Source organism: Aspergillus affinis, assembly GCF_023601865.1.
Source record: "Aspergillus affinis strain CMG 70 chromosome Unknown NODE_69_length_187866_cov_87_282759, whole genome shotgun sequence".
Lineage (NCBI taxonomy): Eukaryota > Fungi > Ascomycota > Eurotiomycetes > Eurotiales > Aspergillaceae > Aspergillus > Aspergillus affinis.
In genome coordinates, this window is record NW_026515850.1 from 135,381 (window position 1) to 155,258 (window position 19,878).

Below are 19,878 nucleotides of genomic sequence, written 5' to 3' on the forward strand. Positions count from 1 at the left end.
CAATTTTTTTTTCTTTTAGTAAAGAGCAAGGTCAAGATGCACGGAGCATATCCAGCATCCCCTGCGTCTGCGTCGCCTGATGCGCCATCTCCACCTCGTCGCGCACCCGTCGGTGTAATCGGTCCACCATCTTGTCGATCTGCGCGGACTGTCCCAGGTTGCCCGAGTAGATGTCCAGCACGTTCATGCCCACCTCGACGCACGTCTTCACCAGTCGCGGCTCGCGGATGTTCTTGTGCACCCACTGCAGCACCGGCCGCAGCGTCTCCTCGTCCCGGCCCTGCAGCGCCGCTCGCAACGCCGACCGGTGTCGCAGCGCCGCCAGCAGAGTGAGCTGCGCCGTCTTGTCGTGTCCGGTCAGCACTTGGTCCAGGGCGGCGGAATACCGAGCCTTGCGCAGGTCGTGCTCCCAGCTCTGTTCCTTCTTCCGCTTCTTGCGATCCTGTCCCTCGATCACAATGTCGACGCCCTCGCCGATGAAATCCCGACCGCGTAGTCGCTTCTCCCAACCGGCTCCGCGCTTTTGCTTGGCCACTTTCTTGTCATGCTCCTCCACCTTGCCTTCCAGCAGAGCCTGCATTTCCTTCCTCCTCTCACGCTCGCGGACCTTCTGCTGTCCCGACAAACGGGTCTTGATCGACAGCAGACCGGACTGCATACCCACGGCAATGTGCTTATCCTCCTGCGCCGGACCCGAGGTGATGGCGCGCAGCGACAGAATCGGCGACGGGTACTTCGACCCGGAGACGACATTCCACCCCGACGTTTCGAACACCTTCATGTGACCGTCCAACGCACCACTGAGCAGTCGCTCGCCGTTCGACGCCAAGGACAGCGCCGTGACCGTCTTCTGGTGGCTCTGGATCATATGCAAAGGCTTACCCGCCACGATATCCAGCACCGCGATCTTGTTATCCGCCGACGCCAGCACCGTCGTGCCCGTCGGCATCGGCAGCACGCTCTCGATGGGAGCGCCCATCTTGAAGGTCATGGCCGAGCGACCCTCCACGCGAGGATCCCACAGCCGGACAGTGCGATCATAACTACCCGAGACGACCAGGCCCGAGGAGGCTAGGGAGCCGGGCATGAAGGCACCGCTGCGCACGTAGTCGGTGTGTCCAACGAAGGTCTTGGCGCTGCTCTCGCTCGGCAGGTCCCACAGTCTCACGGTCCGGTCGTCGCTGGCGCTGAGCAGCGAGGTTGCGTCGCTCGGGGAGAACTTGGCCACCCACACGGGCTGCTTGTGTTCCTTCCACGTCTTGAGGATGGATCGCGAACTCACGTCGAACACCTGCACGGTGCCGGTGTCGTCACCGGTGACGAGCACGCGGCCGTCGGGTCGCACATCGGTGCCGCGGACGGTGTCGTCGAAGCGAGTGATGGTGCGCAGCAGTTTGCGAGTGCGGATGGAGTAGATCTGGACTCGGGCGCCGGTGGTGACGGTGAAAACGTCCGGAGGCTGGGTCAGGGAGGGGAAGGCCGAGGCGGACGAGGGCGCGGAGGGCTGCGTGATGAGATTGACGGGGCCATTGGCCGGAGAGGGGATCAGAAGCGGGTTCTTGAACGTCTTCCAGTATTGCTGCTCCGGTGTCAATTTCGTGGAGGGCAGCGCAGGCAGCTTGACCTGCTGCAGAGGGAGGACGGGGGCAGCCATAGCGGCTGGAGGGAATTGAGATAGACGATTAGGTCTGTAAAGATATAGGTTGACTCGGTCCCTGGATGACGACAGAAGCGAAAATCAAACTCGGCCGGCCAGCTGCGTGGGCGTCGGCGACGATGCAGCAGAAATTTGACGATCGTCCAGAAGTTTTTTTGATGCAAAAAGTTCAAGCCGTGAGAGGCTTAGTCATCCAGATTCTAGGTCAGGTGATGATAAGATAACAGTAGTGCCTTGCTGCCTTGGTGCCCTGCATGTCAGGCAGTCAGGCAATCAGGCGACAACCGACCTGGGTCACGAGGTGCATTTCCACCTTCAGCATGCCAATGAAGTAAACGATTCATCAGGACTATTCTATCCGGTGTCGGAAGTTAAACGGGTTGACTGCAACCGGTATGATGGCATGAGACAGTGTTTGGCCCAGCCCATCTAGACACTGCTACCCCTTGCAGATCGCATTCCAGTGCGATGGCCATGATCCATGATGTGAATCATCATGACATCTATCTGGCATCTGGATCTCTTGATAGTGGGGATTCAGCAAGGGGCAAAGACACCACGTGGTGTTTTGAGACATTGTACTCCCTTGTCTGTCCGTACTGAGGCAGAAGCAGTCACAAAAAGCCACAGTTCACCGAGATATATCTTTATGTTGAAACCATGTCTTGAATACCATGACTGAGTGACACAGCGCAAGAGAAGGCAATATATTTTCGGTGATTGAATGTGGGCTATCAGTCGACCTTTCTCTAAAGCATCGCTATTTTTATATGGTATTTGATAATAAATCCTAGTCGTTCCAAAATCGAATACCACGAATCCAGTCCTACCTTGCTACTCAGCAATATACGACTATCAGTCATAGATCAGACTCATCATTGTCAGGAAGCGGCATACAGGCTGCCCTCGCTATCTCTTCCTCAAACACTCTCAACTGTTCAGGCTCAATGGGTAGCGGTGGAATACCAGAGCATAAAAGGTTCGATCCCCACTCCTATTAAACCAGAGCTAGGTTAGTACATGTACCTCTGGTCAACAGGCTAACAACATAACTCATACCAGAGTTCGATCATTCAAAAGAGTCCTCGTAAGCCATAAGAAGGGCTCATCAAAATTCAAGTTGGTCTTGACGGATATCTCACAGTATAGGACGCCACTCATCTCGCCCGGCCATGAGATATCTTCCGGCTTGACCTGACGCTCGCATTGATCGTCTACTTTATTTGCGCAGACCACCACAGGGATATCTTTATCGTTTACGGATACAAGATCCTCTAGATCGTCTATTAGCGAGACCTAGCATGTGGAAGGTAACTCATACGGTACCACTTGACCACGCTCTCCCATGTTTTCCGTCGGGATACGTCAAACATGATGATAGCCGCATCGCTGTCTTCCAGATACTCTCCTAACCGGTTTGTCAGGCCTTGGTTGCCCGCGATATCCCATATCTCGAAGTGAACGTTTCCGCGCCCGTTCTACGATAGCTTATTAGCTAGATACAATGGGTAGATCACATCTAGTACAGACCGCCAATGTAAATGTAAGTGGATGCGATATCTCACAGTAGTTGATAGACCGATACTCTGTTGGTTCTTCACCGGTGAATTGACGGACTTTATAACTAGTCTTACATTCATGCTCATTAGTATAGTCTGCTATAGTGTATATGTACTTTTGCACGCCCTGACCTACCTTTCCAACGGCAGAATCGCCGATCAAGGCAAGCTTGAATGTTCGATCGTGTACTTCGGAAGATGCCATGTTCATGATATCCACATTCGTGAGACCTGTCTCGAGGTTCTAAAGAGGGGCTCTACATCAGGCTGACAGGGGTGGCACAGTGCTTACTACGAGTCGATCATTGCCCTAGGTCCCGCCGACCCAGTAATCCACCCCGGTTGCGCTGGGCGATTATCGAAGATCACCATCATAATAAAATTACCTTTGCTGGCATGGTGAATCTTGATTTTGACATGAAAGAGTCGCGGGAAAAAAAAATCTCAAAGGGACACCGACTATACGCCCCTTCGGAAAGAGTGAGCTACGTGTTGTCGGTAGAGACGAGCTAGCGCGGCGGAACAGGCTAAAGTGTCTCTAGACATGCACGGACAATTGTTCCGAAAACAAAGCAACAGCCCCAGAGTCCAGACAGCTGCAAATCCCGAGCGATATAAGGAGTAGTACTCCGGAGAAGTGTACCATGCATGCAGGTCTGACACGGGAGTCGGGAGACACGGGATTAACGCGCTAGCTGAGGCTCCTTCTCCTTCAGTAAAAGCCGTTACATCGTATATACATGTCGTCACTAAAGAATAAAGACGCACCGGAATACTTCTACCTAATCACCTGTCAGTGCCCAGAAAACAAGGCGAAGTCCCACAGTTGCAGCATGAATCAGGCCGCCATGTTACGATGTTTCCACTCTTCCCCGTTATTTTGAAACCAGGCCGAATAAATTCCGAAAGCCTATTTTGATTGTTGGATCTTGATTCTGAGGTATGCGTCCGCCTTCTGGAAGAGTTGATAATTATAGAACGGTAAACTTGGCAGAGTTCAAACGCCATGGGGCTGTGGTGAGATGCTGACACGGTCAGACAGGCAACAGAGTTTGCGGGCAACATGGTGTATTGTCTCGTCCGGAGTATGTACGAAGTAGTTACAACTACAATTCTCGAATGGAGTGCTCCGTAAGGACTACGGACTCGCATCCGATGATGCAGCATCAGCCGGTTTTGTAACGCGACGATTGGCGACGAGCTACGTAGCTTATTCTGCAGGTGGGGAACTAGGGTGGGCTTGCCAGGCTGATTGCAACTGACAAGTTAATGTGGCCGGAGATGAAACGCCTGCCAGGAAAGGCGGTCATGACGATAACCGACCCCTCCACCCACTAGCGTTCCGGGGTCGCCGCCAACGGCGACCCTGCCAGCTCAACGAACAGGTCATCTCAACGAACAGAGTTTTCATGATTTGACCACCCTACTTTGACGCCTCATTATTCAACCCCACGATGGCTAGCAATTATTATGAGATCGAGTCTCGAATTAGTAGGGCTCTAGAAGCTCTGAGTCACCAAGAAAAACCTAATATCTCAAAAACTGCTCGTCTTTTTGATGTTCCTCGTCTGCGCCTTCGAAATCGCTTCTTAGGTCGTGATTCACGAATAACACGGCTACCAGGCAATTTAAAGCTTACTGAGGCCCAGAACTCTGCTCTAATACAGTATATTGAATGCTGGGCAAAAGTTGGTCTCCCCCCGAGGCCTAAGATGGTACGAACAGCGGCCGATTCGATCCTGAAGGAGGCTCATGATGATCCCAACACCTTACCTCCTACTGTTGGCGATAAGTGGCTATCCCGCTGGCTTATACGTCACCCACAATACAACATGAAGAAGGCAAGGGCTATAGAGGTAGAGCGACGTCGTACTCATAATCGGGACGACCTGGAGGATTGGTATCGCCGTCTTCAAAGCGTTATTGCCGTACATGGGATCCTAGATAACGACATCTGGAATTTCGATGAAACAGGCTTTCAAATTGGTATTGGAAAAGACCAGTGGATCATCACCAGAGATCATACAAAGACCTACTTAGGCCTCAACTCCAACCGGGAATATGTTACGGTTGTAGAGGCAATCTCTGCAGCCGGGGACCTATGCCCTCCCTTTATTATTATGCCTGGTAAATGCATCTTCCGTGGCTGGTTCGATAAAGCGTCGAAAGGGACCCATATAGGAGTCTCCGATAGTGGCTATATGACGGATTCCCTTGCTTTTCAGTAGATTCAGGCCTTTAGCCTCTATACAAAACATCGAACTAGGGGGGATTATCGTCTCCTACTCTGTGACGGGTATGGATCCCATCTCACCTACGAATTCGTCCAATACTGTGAGAAGCATAAGATTGTATTATTCTTTTTACTTTCTCATTTATCCCACCTACTTCAACCGCTCGATATAGGCATATTTCATGCTTATAAGCATCATCATGCTGAGGCAGTATCCAACGCTACGTACGCTGGATGTAAGAAATTTACTAAGACCGACTTCTTACACGCTCTATCGACTATCCGCAAGAAAACTTTCAAAAATACTACGATTCGCTATGCTTTTCGCCTAGCAGGGCTTGTACCCTGGAAACCAGCAGTCGTACTGGCTAATCTGCCAGAAATCCGGCCGTCTACACCTTCATCTACGACCTCTAGCGAGGCAGGGTCTTCAGTACTAAGTACGCCTAAGAACATCCAACGCCTTGCCAAATTCGCCACAAATCTAGGATATGACGCCGTACAGGACGGCTACGGATTCACTAGGAGGCTCTCCAAATTCATAAAAGGCAGTATAGCGCAGGGTTGGCTTGCTGCAGGGTTGCAGCGGCAGTTAGACGAGATGACCAGGGTTCAACGAGAAAAAGCAGAGCGAGATCGTGCCTCTAAACGGCGTGCCCCGGTTGGTGGAGTCGTCTCCAGTACTAGTCTTGCTCATATAGAGCGGAAAGAAGAGGAATTGGATACTTTAAAAGAGCGTACTCGTCTACGTGCTAAATGGAAGCAGGTTATGGTCGAACTTGTCGACTACGCCATAGACCGGGGGATTATCATAAAGCGCCAGCGAAAGAGCAGGAATAAAGAGGAGACCTCTAGCTTTCCAACAGTATAGGAATTATTGCGATATCTTGAATTTCCAAATTGTTATGATTTTTTGAATAATTTCATGAAAATTCGTGTTCGTTGAGATGACCTGTTCGTTGAGCTGGCAGGGTCGCCGTTGGCGGCGACCCCGGAACGCTAGTGGGTGGAGGGGTCGGTTAGCAGTTAATCTAAATCAGAAAAATGGCCGTGGCTGGTCCGCGGTACGGTATTGTCACGCAGCGATGACGATCGGGAAGGAGGGCAGGAGGTGGGGCCGGCCACACCTCGCCCATGCAGGAACGCGCACCACAACCAATCACGGGCTGGACCCCACCCCCTCCAGCCACCCCCCAGCCACCCCATTATCGGCTGTCCGCCCCACCGGAACCGAGTCGACCAATGAGGCGGGATCCCAGGGAACAAGATCTCTTATCGATTTGTTTTGATTGATTTCCCCTCCCCTGCTCGTTTCTCGTTTCTCACACTCTCTTCTTCTCCTCGCTTTGTCTTTGTCTCTGCTTCCTTCTCCCTCGACATTCCCGTCTCGACTTGTGCTCGTGTTACTTCTGCAGGAGGAGAGACTCCAATCCCCCACATCCTTGTCCTGTTCGTTCCCGAATCCCTCCCCTCTCATCCATCCTGTCCCAATGCTGGCTTACACCCGTTGATTTAGTCAGTCGCATGTCTAGCCTCTTCGTCTGACTGGCTTCGCTCCCTCTCCTGCAACGCAACGCGTGCGGTCCTAAGCGCGGCGCCTTGACCCTGTTCCCGACCCTCTCCTTTTTCTTTCCTTCTCTCGCTTCTCTTCCTCTCCTTTAGTGATCGTTTTTATTTGGCTTCCCTCCCTCAGCCATGGCGTCCAAGGCCTCTCGTATGTCCATCAACCACGCCGCAGGCATCTTCGCCGATATGTCTGTCGATGGCCCAGCTATCGGCACGCTGGTCGCCGTCATCGACCGCGCCAAGAACCTGCCCAATCGCAAGACGATGGGAAAGCAGAATCCGTACTGCGCTGCGCGATTAGGCAAAGAGGCCAAGAAAACAGAGACTGACCTAAGAGGTGGTCAGACTCCAAAATGGTATACTGTTACTTCAACTCCCCTTGTGGGCTGTGATCCGGTTGCTAACGCGTGACACAGGGACCAAGAGCTACGATTCACGGTCCACGAATCCCCCGACTACTTCCGTCTGAAAGTCACCGTGTTCAACGACGATAAGCGAACCGACCTGATCGGCGAGACGTGGGTCGATCTGAAAGACCTGATCATCCCCGGAGGCAGCCAGAGCGACCAGTGGCATCCGCTACAGTACCGCGGACGGTATGCAGGCGACGTTCGCATCGAGATGACTTACTACGACACCAGACCCGAGGACGAGGCGGTCATCGAGCGACGCACACAGGCAGCCGAGAAGATCCACGGCAAGAGTCCTTCCTCCGCAGCGACCTCATCCAGCATCAGTAGCAACAGCCCAGCTGCGGCGCCGACGCCCGTGGGCTCGTCGTCGCTGTCGGGTCCTCGACAGCTCAAAAACGTCAAGCGCCGTCCGCTCCCGACAGATCCCACGGGGTCAGCGCCGTCGCGTCCTGGTCCGCCTGAGAAGGCTCCATCTGCACCTGCACCTCTGCCGGCGCAGGTTTCGCCGCCGCGGCCGATGCATGAACAGCAACCTCCCCCGCATTCCTATTCCACACCGCCGACAGAGTATATGCGTCACGCTGCTCCTCCGCGACACTCGATGGTTTCCGACCCTGTCTATGACTCTGCCCCGATGCCTGTTCAAGCACCCCCGGCTTCTCGGCCGATGAGAACCTACGAAACCCCGGATGACTTCCACCGTGAATGGAGCCATCCTTCTGCGCCTCCGTTGCAGCAGGCGCCTCCCAAGCGTCATCCGCAGGAAGCTCAGTACGCGGGATATCGGGATTCGTACGACTCGCGCTCCTACGCTCGGCCTCGGTCTGGCTACGGCAATCCGCCCCCGGTGGACTACCGCTCGTCGAGGCAAGAAATCCCTGTCAGTCGACCGGAGCAGTTCCCGGAGATGCATGCCTCCGTTGCAGAACCGCCTCGTCCGAGCAGCCACCACAGCAACTACGCATTCCCGACGGAGCAGCCACAGCACTATGTTCCAAACGGGGATATGATGGTCGTGCATGGTGCTCCCCCGGCCAGATACACGTCGCGCTCGTCCGGCGGCAGTAGCATGCATGACCACGGCGCCGTGGAGTACATGCCCGCCGCCGTGCCCAACAGCATGGCCCTAGAGCCCGTGGACCACTACCGCGGCCGCCGTCGCAGCCGGAGTCACAGCAACTCGCTGGTGCACGACGGTGGCCGTAGCAATGCCATGCGTCATGCGGAATATGCAACGATGCAGCCGCGAGTCGAGGACGAGGACGACGACGGCCCTCCGCCGCCACCGCCCGTCCATCGCTCGGGCGTGGCGCAGATGCATTCCAGTCCTAATCATGCCAATAATTATGCTCAACAGTTAGTACCGTCACCAACTCCTTCGTACCAAGCTTACTCCCCAGAGTATGCACCGTCCCCGCGGAACTCCTTCGATCTCAACAACAACAACCACCACCAACACCACCTACCAGCCGACGTGGCGGCGCGTATCCAGGACCACCTCCCCCCACCTACGAATACGCCCTCCATGCCTCCCAGTCTAGTCGCGGGCTTTGATCCCGCCATCGCCGACGCCGAGTCCGATCGCGCCGCCAGTGAACGCGTCGCCGTGCGTCGTCGCAGCGCCATGTTCGACAACGACGACCCCATCTGTCCGCCGTCGCGAGATCCCTCGCCGGCGCCGGCCATGATGCCGCCGTATCCCTTCGAGGGTCCGGCCGCTTCTGCTCCTCATCTTCCTCTCTCTGCTCCCATCGACAACCCTCACCAAGCCCTCGTCACCACTCGGAGATCCTTCCACTCCGACTCGCGCATCGTGCCCCGTCGCAAATCCGTCAGCCCTCACCCCTCTGTTAGCCCTCATCCTTCGCCTCTACCTCCCGCCGGAACCATGCCCGTCGACCACCCTGCTGCTGTTGCTCCCGCGGTCTCTCAGATCCCCTTCTCCCCCGACTCCTACGACCAGTTCAACCCCAACGTTGCCCGCGCCGCCGTGACGCGCGATCTCGCTCCAGCCTACGATACCCCTTTAGAAGCCATGCACGCCGCTCGACGTAGTGAAGCCGAAGCCGCCCGCCTCGGTAGAGACTCAGGGCCCATCATCGGCGACGACGGCCGGGAGATCGATCCCTCGGACCACCTGCCGACAGACACGTGGGCGCCAGAGCCCGAGCGCAAGACGAAGAAAACCGGCGTGGTCGTCCGGTTCAAGAAGTCGCCTGCCAGCGCCGCTCGCACCAGTCCTCGTCCCGCCACTGCGGTCCCCATCAGACCTCAACTTCCTCCGCCTCAGTCCCAGCCTCGTCCGACTTCCTCCTACGGCGCCGCAGACGTCGACATGAGCCGCCCCCGATCCGGATACGGGGCTCCGGCGCCCGTGCCCGTCGTGCATACCTACGCACATGGGCCTGGACCAGGACACGCTCGAACGTATAGCACGCCCTCGCCCCGATCTGTGCGTAGTCGCAACTCCGTGTCCCCCGCGCCGAGCGGCCATTCGGGTCATTCAGGCCATTCAGGCTCGCATTCACCGGGGAGCTTCTACGCGCCGGCGCACCACGGTCCGCCGATCCCGGCGAAGGTGCCCATTGCGCAACCGATGCCCGTGTCGCGAGGGCGTGTGGTGATGCCGACCGGGGGAGGCGCGCCTCCACCGGGCATGGACGCGTTGAGTCGCGAACTAGGCACGATTGATATTGGCTCGGTAGGTTGTACCACGGGCCGAGCGATGAGACGGTACGTGCCGAGGCCGCAGACGGGGTACGCGATGTGATCTATCATCTAAGTGTCCTCTTTCTTAGACCTCCGGGTGGAAATGGACGGTGAGACAGACATGAGGGGAGAGCCTGAGGCTGACAACGTCTTGATTGATTTGTGCGGAGTACATTGCTTCCTTTTCCACTTCTCCTTTTTTTCGCGCTGTTTATCTTATTATGGGTGACGTGGTATGCGTTCTCTTGCATCATCTATTTTCGGGCTTTTTTCTTCTTTTTTTTTTTTTTTTTTCTTGTCCGTCACTACTTCTCTTCTCTTCTCTTCTTGTTTGCTCACTTGCTCATTGATCTCCTTTACTTTCTGTCTTTGTCCCTTTCTTTCTGTCTATACGAGCTCCTTTTTTTGTGCATGTGGATATGGCGTTTATTGGATGGACATGAACATGGATCTGGTACGGTCAGGTTGTAAAACAGAATGATTGATCGACCGGGATATTATGGATAAATGGATATAAAAATGGTTTTCCTTTTCGGGTTTGGATGGTTGGATGGATGGTTGGATGGATGGTTGGATGGATGGATGAATACTGATGGAAGTGAATACGCTATGCTATGCATGCTACATGCCATGCTATGTTATGTTCTGTTATGCCATGCTATGGTGAAATGAATTGAATGCATTTAGCTTTTCTGTCTGGGTTTTTCGATAACGTTGCTTTTTTGGGGTCTTGGATTTTCGAAGGGTAGTTGTTCGTGTTGGAACTGGTTATCTGTCTTGAACTATAACTATCCATCTCCTGATCTTCTGATTGGGTTCATCCCCCTTGGCTGAGAGTGGATGATCGCACTAGCACAATGGAGTTGTTTGTCGCCATTGTATAGCGTGCGCCTGAAAAGCTAGATATCCACATCCTGTTGACTCTGTTTGGTCTTCTTGGTGAGATGGCTGAGAATCGCACACCCCCTCCCCCTCCCCCTCCCCCTTTCCTTTCTACCTACTATACGTACCTACTTCAAAGAAAGCAGCGAGATACAGCGTTCGCCATCCCTTTGTTATCTGGCATTGTTATCCGGCACGTATAACCTATTCGTAGACTTCTCTTATCCCTCTCTAGAGAGAAATCTTGGTACAAATATGACTTTGTCTCCCTACCTTCATCTTATTTCCATCTTCTCTTCATCCTCCATATTTACCATCACCTTGTTATCCCTTCTCTGGATCTCGATCTTAATAAGACCTCCCGTCCAGACGAGCAAGACCCCAACGACGAAATGCCGTATCGACCTCGACATCAAATACACAATCAAATGCACCCCATACCCATCCCCATCCCCATCCCACTCCCAATTCCACCTGGCACCAACATCACCAGCTCCAAGTCACGGCATCCTCTTCGACCTCCTTCCCACATGCCTTCTCAACCCAACTCCAACGCCCCAGACATTGACAGCAACTACGAATCTACTCACCACTACAACCCATATCCAGATCCATACGCAAACCCATCCGCGACGGCGTCCCCGACGGCATCCGCGACGACGCAACCCTGCGAATTCACCACCCCCTGCACCACCCACCTAGACACTATCCCCAACTCCCCCTCCTCCTCCCCAGAACCCTTACCAACACCAAGCCCACCACCCCGACCAGCGAGAAAACTCATAACACACATCTTCGGCCGCAACAAGCTGTCGACGCGTCTCTTCCCGCCATCCGTCTGGGTACACTACTGTCGCAAACACTACCAGCGGGCACGGTACCGGGCCCCGAACTGGGCCGTCGCGCAGGTCGATTTGGTATTCGTGTCGTTGGAGAGGATGGGGGTTTGGGGCGGGGTGAGGGTGTTTGAGGTCGTGTTGAGGAAGAGGGCCATGGATTTGTGGGCTGACGAGGGAGAGGAGGAGGGATTGGAGGAAGGAGAAGGAGGCGATCAGGATCATGAAGACGATGATGATGTCGATGCTGGAGAGATGCGACGCAAACGCAAACGTCAAACTGCCGTGGCTTCTAGGGGTCAAGGGAAGGTGGGAGGGAGAGGTATCCCCAAGCGCAAGAAACCTACCATCCCCAAGGGTTCGGTGCCGTCGTGGTTACGCGAGCATCTGGGTCCGAATAAGTCTTTCGCGGAGGTGCGGACGATGCTGGAGCAGCTGAGGACGTATCTCAAAGAACAAGAAAGGCGACGGCAGGGGAGTTCAAAGGCGACGAAGAAGACACAACTGCGGTTTCCGGATATTGAAATCTTGCCGGTCTTCAAGGAGTGGGTTGGAGCTGGTGGGAGAGATGAAGTTGCGGTTGAGCCCTGATTCTGAGAGGAAGAGGGCGGAAGGGGATGGTGTATTTAGCAATCAATCTGATCATAATCCACATATGTCATTCATTACCATTAATCATAACTCTAGACGAGAAGAAGACGCTATATACACGCCCGAGTGAGAATCAATCAAACCAGTAACAACAAACCAGCACATCGATCAATAGGAGCGGAAATCAAATACCTTGCGTGCAATATCAAAACAGTCCGACTAACACCATAAATCCACCATCCATCCTCCTGCGTATATTCGTCCACATCATACAACAGTCCCAAACTGACTACAAGTGATCCGGGATCAACTCATATCCGCCCTCCGACGGAAGCACTCGCGCGGCAATCACCAAAGCGCCGGCACAAAGCAGACTAACGATCCAGCTAACAGTGCAATAAATCCACGATTCATCGAGTCGCCAGCCGACGAAGAACCGGCTCTCGTTGTCCAACAAATATGCCTACACTTATCAGCCACATTGAGAAGGAAAGGAAAACTAAGGGAGAGAATGGGAAGGCAACGCACCACGATGGACATACTCGCAGCCTGCACCACCGCCGACAGCACGATCAGCAAGCTGAGAATCTTCCACCCCGATTCGCGCAGTCGTTTCCCGCCGGCCAGCACGATGACGTAGGCAACGATACTCATGCCCTCGAGCACGATGGCAAAGGACATGAGGAAGCCGACGGAGCGCCACATAGAACAGAAGTAGCGGTCCTCGCCATGACAGTCTTCGCGCTGCGGGAAGCTCTCGCAGGTATCGGAGAGGGAGGAGCAGCGACGGTGGAGGCCGTAGGAGTAGTGGAAGGAGGGCTGCACGGGGTTAGGCCATGGACGCTGAGATGGTCGGAATCGAGAGGAAATGTACATGTTCGCTATGATAGCTGACCCATTTAGGAACGACAATCGAGGAGATCGACAAACCGAAGGCTGGCGACAGAGGAGCTTCTATTAGCGCATGACATGCGACGGGGCAGATAACGGAAGTGGAGCTGGAGGGCTGGCTCTAGCCGGCGCTTACAGGCGATGAAAACAATCAGGGTAGCTGTGTAGACTATGGTCTTGGTCAAGAAGCCCGTGTAATTGCGATCCTCCCCACGAGGCACCAGATGGAAATCCATGTTGTTGTTGGTTGTTGGTTGTTGGCAGTGATGACGACAGCGCCCTTGCGGTGGGCGAGGCGGTCGGGGCGAGAGCGAGGTATGAAGGGAACCAGCAAAGAATCAAGTGTGACGGAGAAGCAGGACCCTCCCAAGAGTCGAAAAGAGATGAATAAAAGTCCGACCGATAAAATCGACGGGGTCGTGAGGGAAGAAGGGGACAAAAGCCAGTTGATCAGTCAATCAAAACCAATCAATCTTACACTAACAGTCGGCCGTTCAATCGGTCGAGGGGCTGAGAAACCATGGATGGGACGGGTGAGATCAGGGTCGAGAAATACGGTCGACGAGAGAAGAGGGAGAGGAGGAACAGGATCAGGAGGAGGGAGGAAGAAGAATGAGAGAAGGAGGGAAGCCCCGGCCGATCATTCCTGGGAGGTGGTGGCCTGAGGTTGCTCCTGACGGGCTGTCGATTAATCGCTCTCTCCTGGTCGCATTGGGAACCCCAGGCCAAGCGGACTCGAGGATCTCCACGGTCAAAGCGTCGGCGGGGAGGCATCCCATCGCTCGTCTGCGATGTAGGTGTATACTCCGTCGAGCAGGGAATTTATTTCATTCCATCCCCTTGAATTCAATTCAATTTTATCAACGATATCCTGACTCTGACGTCACCCCACCTGATCTACCGGAAGCGTCTCGGTATACTTGAATAGGCATAGATTTGAATCATAGAATGGAATCATAGTCAGTCGAATGAGAAAGATCAGAAATACACAATATAATCTACACTTCAATCCCGCAAACTCGGAATGCAACGGATAATCAACGAACTTGATAATACACTTGGGGTCGGGCATAAACCATCAGAAGCAAAAGATTAAAAAAAAAAAAAGAAAAGAAAAGAAAAAATCACGGCACCCGCCAGAGATCGAGATACAAAGGGGAATGAGAAAACAAATCAAGATGAAAGAAAGCGATCGCGGAGGGAAACGCCAGTATATCTGCCATGCATGCATTCCAATTTTTGCGCCGGATGCTCTTCACTCAGCTTGACTCCGCTGGATCATCGCTCGGAAGTCATCGTTGCTCTTTTTCGTGCTTTGCCCCGGGCCCGGGGATGCGCTTTCGGTCGTCATCGTCGTCGTCGTGGTTGTCGTCGTCGTCATTTTCTCGCCTCGCTTCACGCCTAGTCCTCCACGCTTCCCGCCGCGCGCTCCGGGCTGCGGCGGTCGGCTGACGGGTCTACTGGCTGGGAGAAAGCCCTGGGGCTTGTTTCCTTTCGGCTGACTGCTGGGAGCCCCGCTGTGCTTTTTGTCCGCCGACTGTCGAAGCATCTCGGCCACCGTCCCCACGTGTAGTTTCCGACCTGGCGCGATCTCGCGGCCCTCGAGCTCCAAGGAGGCCTTGCCAGCATGGTGCACGTCGACAAACTCGACGATAGCTCCTTGGTGGTCCGGTCGAAGAATGATTTTGACCAGTTTTCCGTACGGCTCGGCCAGACTGCGGATGCGTGCATCATTGACTGTATCCGGAACATTCATCAGACCGAGCGTCCGGGCTGCCCGTTCGCCGCTGGCGCCGTCGCCGTCGCCAGACCCTTGCTTCGTGCCGTTTGCCTCGGAGGCTGCCGGTGACTGGGATTTCTCCACGCGGGAGACAATGGTCGTTGCACTTCGCTTGGGACCCTGGGGCGCGGAAAGCTTCACATGGAGAGGTCGCGATCGAAACTCCTGTTCGTCTAGCGCAAGCGCCGCACGGGCTTCTTCCTATAAGAACCCCATCAGGTTAGTATTGCTGCCACCACAGGTTCTCTCTGCAGAGAGGATGCCTTACCTGAGAGGGGAATATGACATAGCCGAATCCCTTGCTTCCGCCGTCAACCTTGCGCGGAATCCGCACCAACTCCACAGTCCCGTACTTCGAGAATAGCTCCTTCAAGTCGTCTTCGCTGGCTTTCCAGTCCACATTCGAGACGTGCACCTCCCGTCCCTCGTACATCGGGCCGGATCGGTCCTGTTTGCGCGAGGGATCGGAGATCTTAGCCACCAGCTGGAGGTTCTTGCCCACCGTCGTCCCGTCCAGTCTCGTGGCGTGGTACGCCTGGTCGGACTCGCGAAACTGCACGTAGCAGAACCGGCGATGCGTGTTATATTTGAGCGACGGGAACCGGATATCGATGATCTCGCCGAACTGTCTACAAGTTAACCAGCCGTTACCCAGGAAGACTAAAGGGACCCACCTCACAGAACAGATCGCGTATGTATTTCTCGTCGGCGGTTGGGGGGAAGTTGGTGACAAAGAGCGTAGAGCCGGATCCAATATGCACTTCTATGGTGTTTTCATCGATCAACTTTTGATCCCGGGTTTGAGCAACGGCAGCCTCGTCCTTGGAATTGAACTCGATGATGGCAACCTCCGAGTTTCCTTCGCCGGGGAACATTTGCAGCCCGTTGATCGTTCCGCACTATTGTACGCATTAGCAAATTGACAATAAATAGCAGGGAAAGGCGACGAGGGGGAAAGAGCGGAACTGACGTGACGGAAGAATTGGCGGACTTTATGCTCCGTAATTCCCCGAGGTAGGTTCTTGACCACCACGGTGGCATTCTCGCGATCCCGAGGAGGGGCTGCGGCAGGTTCTACCTCGGTGGTGGGAACGACAGCAACCGGGGGCTCGTCCGCCCGGGGCTTCTTGGTTGGAAGCCCGTTAATATTGGCTTCGTCGTCACGCTTGCGCTTTTCGGCGTGCGTAGCCATCTCTGCCGCTGCCGTCTGCTGCGCTTGTTGTTGCTGGGCGGCCTCTCGGGCCTCTCGTTCGCGTCGTGCGGTTGTGGCTCGCATCGCCTTGCGGGCCTCCAGGATGGCCAGCTGCAATTCGTCCGAATCTTCGTAGTCTTCGCAGTGGGCGATGTATGTCTGCATGATCTTTTCCGGCCAGTCGAGATCCGTTCGCTTGATCGCCTGCTTCAACACCGCCGTCGCGTAGCTCGGGTTGGGAGTGCGGCGAGCGGCATCGACGGTCGCCTCACCCTGGACAAACTTGCTCCAGGAGATCAGCTCCCATTCGTAGTAGGTCAGCCAGAATTCGTAGCTGTTGCCCCGGCGTCCAACCAGACCCTTGAACGTCTCCCGAGCGCTATCCCAGCTGCCACTCTCGCTTAGATACCGGATGTAGATGCGTTCCAGTCGGAAGAGCGGATCGCCTTGGTAGGAGCGCCCGTATTTCTTTTCCCCAAGCTCCTGAACGCTCTCGATGGCGGAGCGGATTCCGACCTCGGCCACGTCCAGATCCTCGTCGGTGGAGTCCGACATGAAGGCCCGTCGGCGCAGGTAGCTGCACCAAGCGGTATGTACCTTGAGTACCTCCTCCATGCCGCCCACGTCGAGAAGACCGGTGCTGGTGGCCTTGTGTTTGATGTCCGCAATCTTGGAGAATGACTGGCCCTCTCGCTCCGAGCTGATCAGGTACTGCGACCAGAGCGTGCCGGAGGAAGGGCAATGGCGAGTGGCTCGATCGAGGGTGGAGATAGTGGTGGTATTCGTGTTCCCATGCATGGCTTCGTCAATGAGGAACATGACAAAGTCCTCCCACATGCTGGCGTCGGTGGGGAATCGCAGCACCGCGCGCTGGTAGATGGCATTCACCAGATCAAAATTCGAGTGGCGTTTCCGACGGTTGCGACTGAGCTCCCAGTCGATGTATTCGGTATAAATAGTCCACTCGATGCCCATGTTGCCCGACTCGGCGGCGTTGCGCAGCTTGATTTCAAAGTCCTCACGTGCGGCGTACGTCTCCTTGCTGGGCGTGGCATATCGCTCGGCGGTTTCGGCCATGATACCTTCGTAGCTTGCGTTGTAGTAGGTCGAAACGAACCCAGAGAAAGCCTGGAACGTCTGGTCCCAGGTGGCGTGCGGCGTCTGCAATCGGATGTCAAACAGGTGTCGCACGTGTGCCAGTTTCTCCTGGGAGGGGTTGCGCGCCAGATCCTGCACGCGCAGTTCCAACAACCGATCCCAGACCAGGTGGCTGTCGTTGATTCTCCACAGCGTGGCCTCGGCGCCTCTCTGAAACACTTCGAGGACGGACTGCCAGGAGAATACCTCGCGCCCGACGAGCCGATCCTCGTCCGTCCAATGACTTTGGCTGGCGTCGCCGTGGGCGGAGTTGTACAGATACAGCACCCACTCCCCGTATATACTCCACAGTTTTGTGCTGCCATACTCTTCCTCGATGGATCGCATACAGAGCTCCATGACCGCGATGCGCTCTTCCACGTTGTGGGCCAACATGCTCTCGTCCTGGATCCACTCGGCCCACAGATCCTCGCCCATCGCAAAGAGCTTATCCATCTCCTCCCGAGCCGTTCTCATATCCTTTAGGAGGTCATACTTCCGGGGGTCGCCATGAATATCCGGGTTGTTGGGCGGATAGACGTGGTTGACGAACCCGGCGTGCAGGAGTCGCACGAAGTTGACGTGCGCCTCGTAGGACTGGGGGTTCTCTTGAATCTGGACGAATAACTCGGTCGCCAGACGCTGCGCATTCGGCACCAAGGACGTATCGACGTAATTCCTCCGGGCGCTTTCCCTAGGACCATCGGACATGGCGATATCGAACGACGAGCGGGGCGTCGGGGTATTGTGGTTGATAGAGCCGACATTCGGATACATCGTCGACGGCGAGAGTTGACTTATGTATGACTCGGTGCTTCGCAGGATGGGGGCGTTCGATCGTTGGGGCTGATGATGCTGCATCGACGCCAGGTCGGCCAGCGTATCCATGCCGGGGGTCGACGGTTGTCTGGAAGGAGGCAGGTCTGCGGCCGGAGGGGTTCCATTTCCACCGCCCATATTGGGACCGACGGAGGGACTGACGGAGGGCGGCGAGGGTTCGGGGATATTTGTCGGGGCGTAAACGTGCTGCGCCAGCGGCGAGGACGTCATGCCCTGTTTCGTGCGATTCTTGCGTAAGGGTTTAGGAGCGGCGGCGGCGGAGGGAGCAGATGCGTTGCCAGCGGGAGCAGGAGCAACGGAGGGGGTGGAGCGCCCGGATTGCGAATTTGAATCCTGCGGCGAAAGTAGGGAATTGATGTCCATCATTGAGACTGATTTTGCGCGAGTATAACAAGGGGGGAGATTGGGTGAAAAATGATCGATCTAAGACGGCGAACGAGGCGCTCGTCCCGAGAATGAGTCGAGAGGAATGCTAAAGGGGATAATGGATTGAAAGAAGAAAGAAAAGTGGAAAAGAGGTCCCAATTATAGAACAGCCGTAGATTGCCTCATCAACGAGTCCATTCCTGCCCCGGGCTGCGCAAGTCTATCTAGACTCTGGAACCGGGGAAGTTCTTGATTCTGTTCTGTCGCTTGTTCCTGGGAAGAGGAACGCCTCCGACTAGAGAAGGTCACAACTGACAACTTGCGGGTGAAAAGGGCACAAGGGAAGAAAAAAAAAAACGTAGAAGAGATCAACAGCTGTTAATCGGGTTATAACAGAAAAAATTTCTTCTACTAAATTGAGAAGATTTTTTTTCCGAATTTTTCTTTTGTCTTTTTTTTTTTTTTTTTTTCTCTTAAATTAATTCAACCAACTCAGTTTGAGAATCGGGTGTTGGAGAAAGGAAGTGAGGCTGGAGATGGAGACAAGCGGAGAGTGAAGAGGAAGAGAGAAGAGAAGAATGAGGGGGGAGACAGGAAACAAGCTATCCCAGTTAAACCGGGGTGGGAGCTACCCTTACGAAGCTCGTTAGACGGCAATCCCCAAAAGCCTCAGAAAGGCGGCAGAAGAAAGAAAGCTGACCTACCGGAATGGGAAAACCAGGAAAGGGAAAAAAAAAGAGGAAGAAGGAGAGAAGCGCGAAAGTGACACGCGGGACTCCCAGAAAGGCTGGGAGAGGGGGGGGGGGAGGGTGTTAGGTAAAAAAATATTTAAATAAAAAAAAAGGGAAAGAAAAGGTGAGGGAGAAGAGAAGACGAGAGAGCGAGGAGAGCGAGACCGAGAAGAACTGACGATGAGGGCAGTGGATCGACGGTGGAGATTTTGGCAGAGGAAGACGAGGATGAGCAGGAGAGCAAGAGAGACGAGGGAGCACTTTCCACTCCGGGGAATGGAAGAGGCTATCTTTGGATTATTTCCATTCGATCGGTTTTCTTTTGTTTTTATCCATTAGTTATTTCCCTTCCTACGAAGTCCCCCCCGAGAAGGTCAAACTGTCCGAGGCTCACCGATGACGCAGTTGATGCTAAGCTAACAATAATATTTAACACATATTATTATTATGATATTATTGTTCGCCCTGGTACCCGAGTGCCTGCGATCCGTGCCT

General features: G+C 54.5%; 7 protein-coding genes across 7 annotated transcripts; 3 read left to right on the forward strand and 4 right to left on the reverse strand.

Annotated features, from left to right (window-relative positions):
* Positions 1 to 31: 31 nt before the first annotated feature.
* Positions 32 to 1,654, reverse strand: KD926_009522 (snoRNA-binding rRNA-processing protein UTP15; the record flags this gene model as incomplete). Its single annotated transcript, XM_053102169.1, has 1 exon — positions 32 to 1,654. The coding sequence occupies one exon, from the start codon at positions 1,652 to 1,654 to the stop codon at positions 32 to 34; it is 1,623 nt and encodes a 540-aa protein (XP_052954360.1).
* Positions 1,655 to 2,516: 862 nt separating this feature from the next.
* On the reverse strand, positions 2,517 to 3,614 carry KD926_009523 (P-loop containing nucleoside triphosphate hydrolase protein; the record flags this gene model as incomplete). The annotated part of the gene is made up of 5 exons (XM_053102170.1): positions 2,517 to 2,651; positions 2,717 to 2,931; positions 2,979 to 3,135; positions 3,353 to 3,460; positions 3,603 to 3,614. The coding sequence occupies 5 exons, from the start codon at positions 3,612 to 3,614 to the stop codon at positions 2,517 to 2,519; spliced, it is 627 nt and encodes a 208-aa protein (XP_052954361.1).
* A 1,056-nt stretch (positions 3,615 to 4,670) lies between these two features.
* On the forward strand, positions 4,671 to 6,320 carry KD926_009524 (DNA-binding domain-containing protein; the record flags this gene model as incomplete). Its single annotated transcript, XM_053102171.1, has 2 exons — positions 4,671 to 5,343; positions 5,830 to 6,320. The coding sequence occupies 2 exons, from the start codon at positions 4,671 to 4,673 to the stop codon at positions 6,318 to 6,320; spliced, it is 1,164 nt and encodes a 387-aa protein (XP_052954362.1).
* An 824-nt stretch (positions 6,321 to 7,144) lies between these two features.
* On the forward strand, positions 7,145 to 10,198 carry KD926_009525 (uncharacterized protein; the record flags this gene model as incomplete). Its single annotated transcript, XM_053102172.1, has 2 exons — positions 7,145 to 7,371; positions 7,432 to 10,198. 2 exons carry the CDS (start codon positions 7,145 to 7,147, stop codon positions 10,196 to 10,198), a joined length of 2,994 nt encoding a protein of 997 aa, XP_052954363.1.
* Positions 10,199 to 11,447: 1,249 nt separating this feature from the next.
* KD926_009526 (putative pathogenicity factor) lies at positions 11,448 to 12,446 on the forward strand (the record flags this gene model as incomplete). The annotated part of the gene is made up of 1 exon (XM_053102173.1): positions 11,448 to 12,446. One exon carries the CDS (start codon positions 11,448 to 11,450, stop codon positions 12,444 to 12,446), a length of 999 nt encoding a protein of 332 aa, XP_052954364.1.
* Positions 12,447 to 12,735: 289 nt separating this feature from the next.
* KD926_009527 (uncharacterized protein) lies at positions 12,736 to 13,573 on the reverse strand (the record flags this gene model as incomplete). Its single annotated transcript, XM_053102174.1, has 4 exons — positions 12,736 to 12,909; positions 12,975 to 13,265; positions 13,321 to 13,397; positions 13,474 to 13,573. 4 exons carry the CDS (start codon positions 13,571 to 13,573, stop codon positions 12,736 to 12,738), a joined length of 642 nt encoding a protein of 213 aa, XP_052954365.1.
* A 1,019-nt stretch (positions 13,574 to 14,592) lies between these two features.
* On the reverse strand, positions 14,593 to 18,652 carry KD926_009528 (U6 snRNP complex subunit PRP24; the record flags this gene model as incomplete). The annotated part of the gene is made up of 4 exons (XM_053102176.1): positions 14,593 to 15,318; positions 15,386 to 15,742; positions 15,792 to 16,016; positions 16,088 to 18,652. The coding sequence occupies 4 exons, from the start codon at positions 18,650 to 18,652 to the stop codon at positions 14,593 to 14,595; spliced, it is 3,873 nt and encodes a 1,290-aa protein (XP_052954366.1).
* Between the last annotated feature and the right edge of the window lie 1,226 nt (positions 18,653 to 19,878).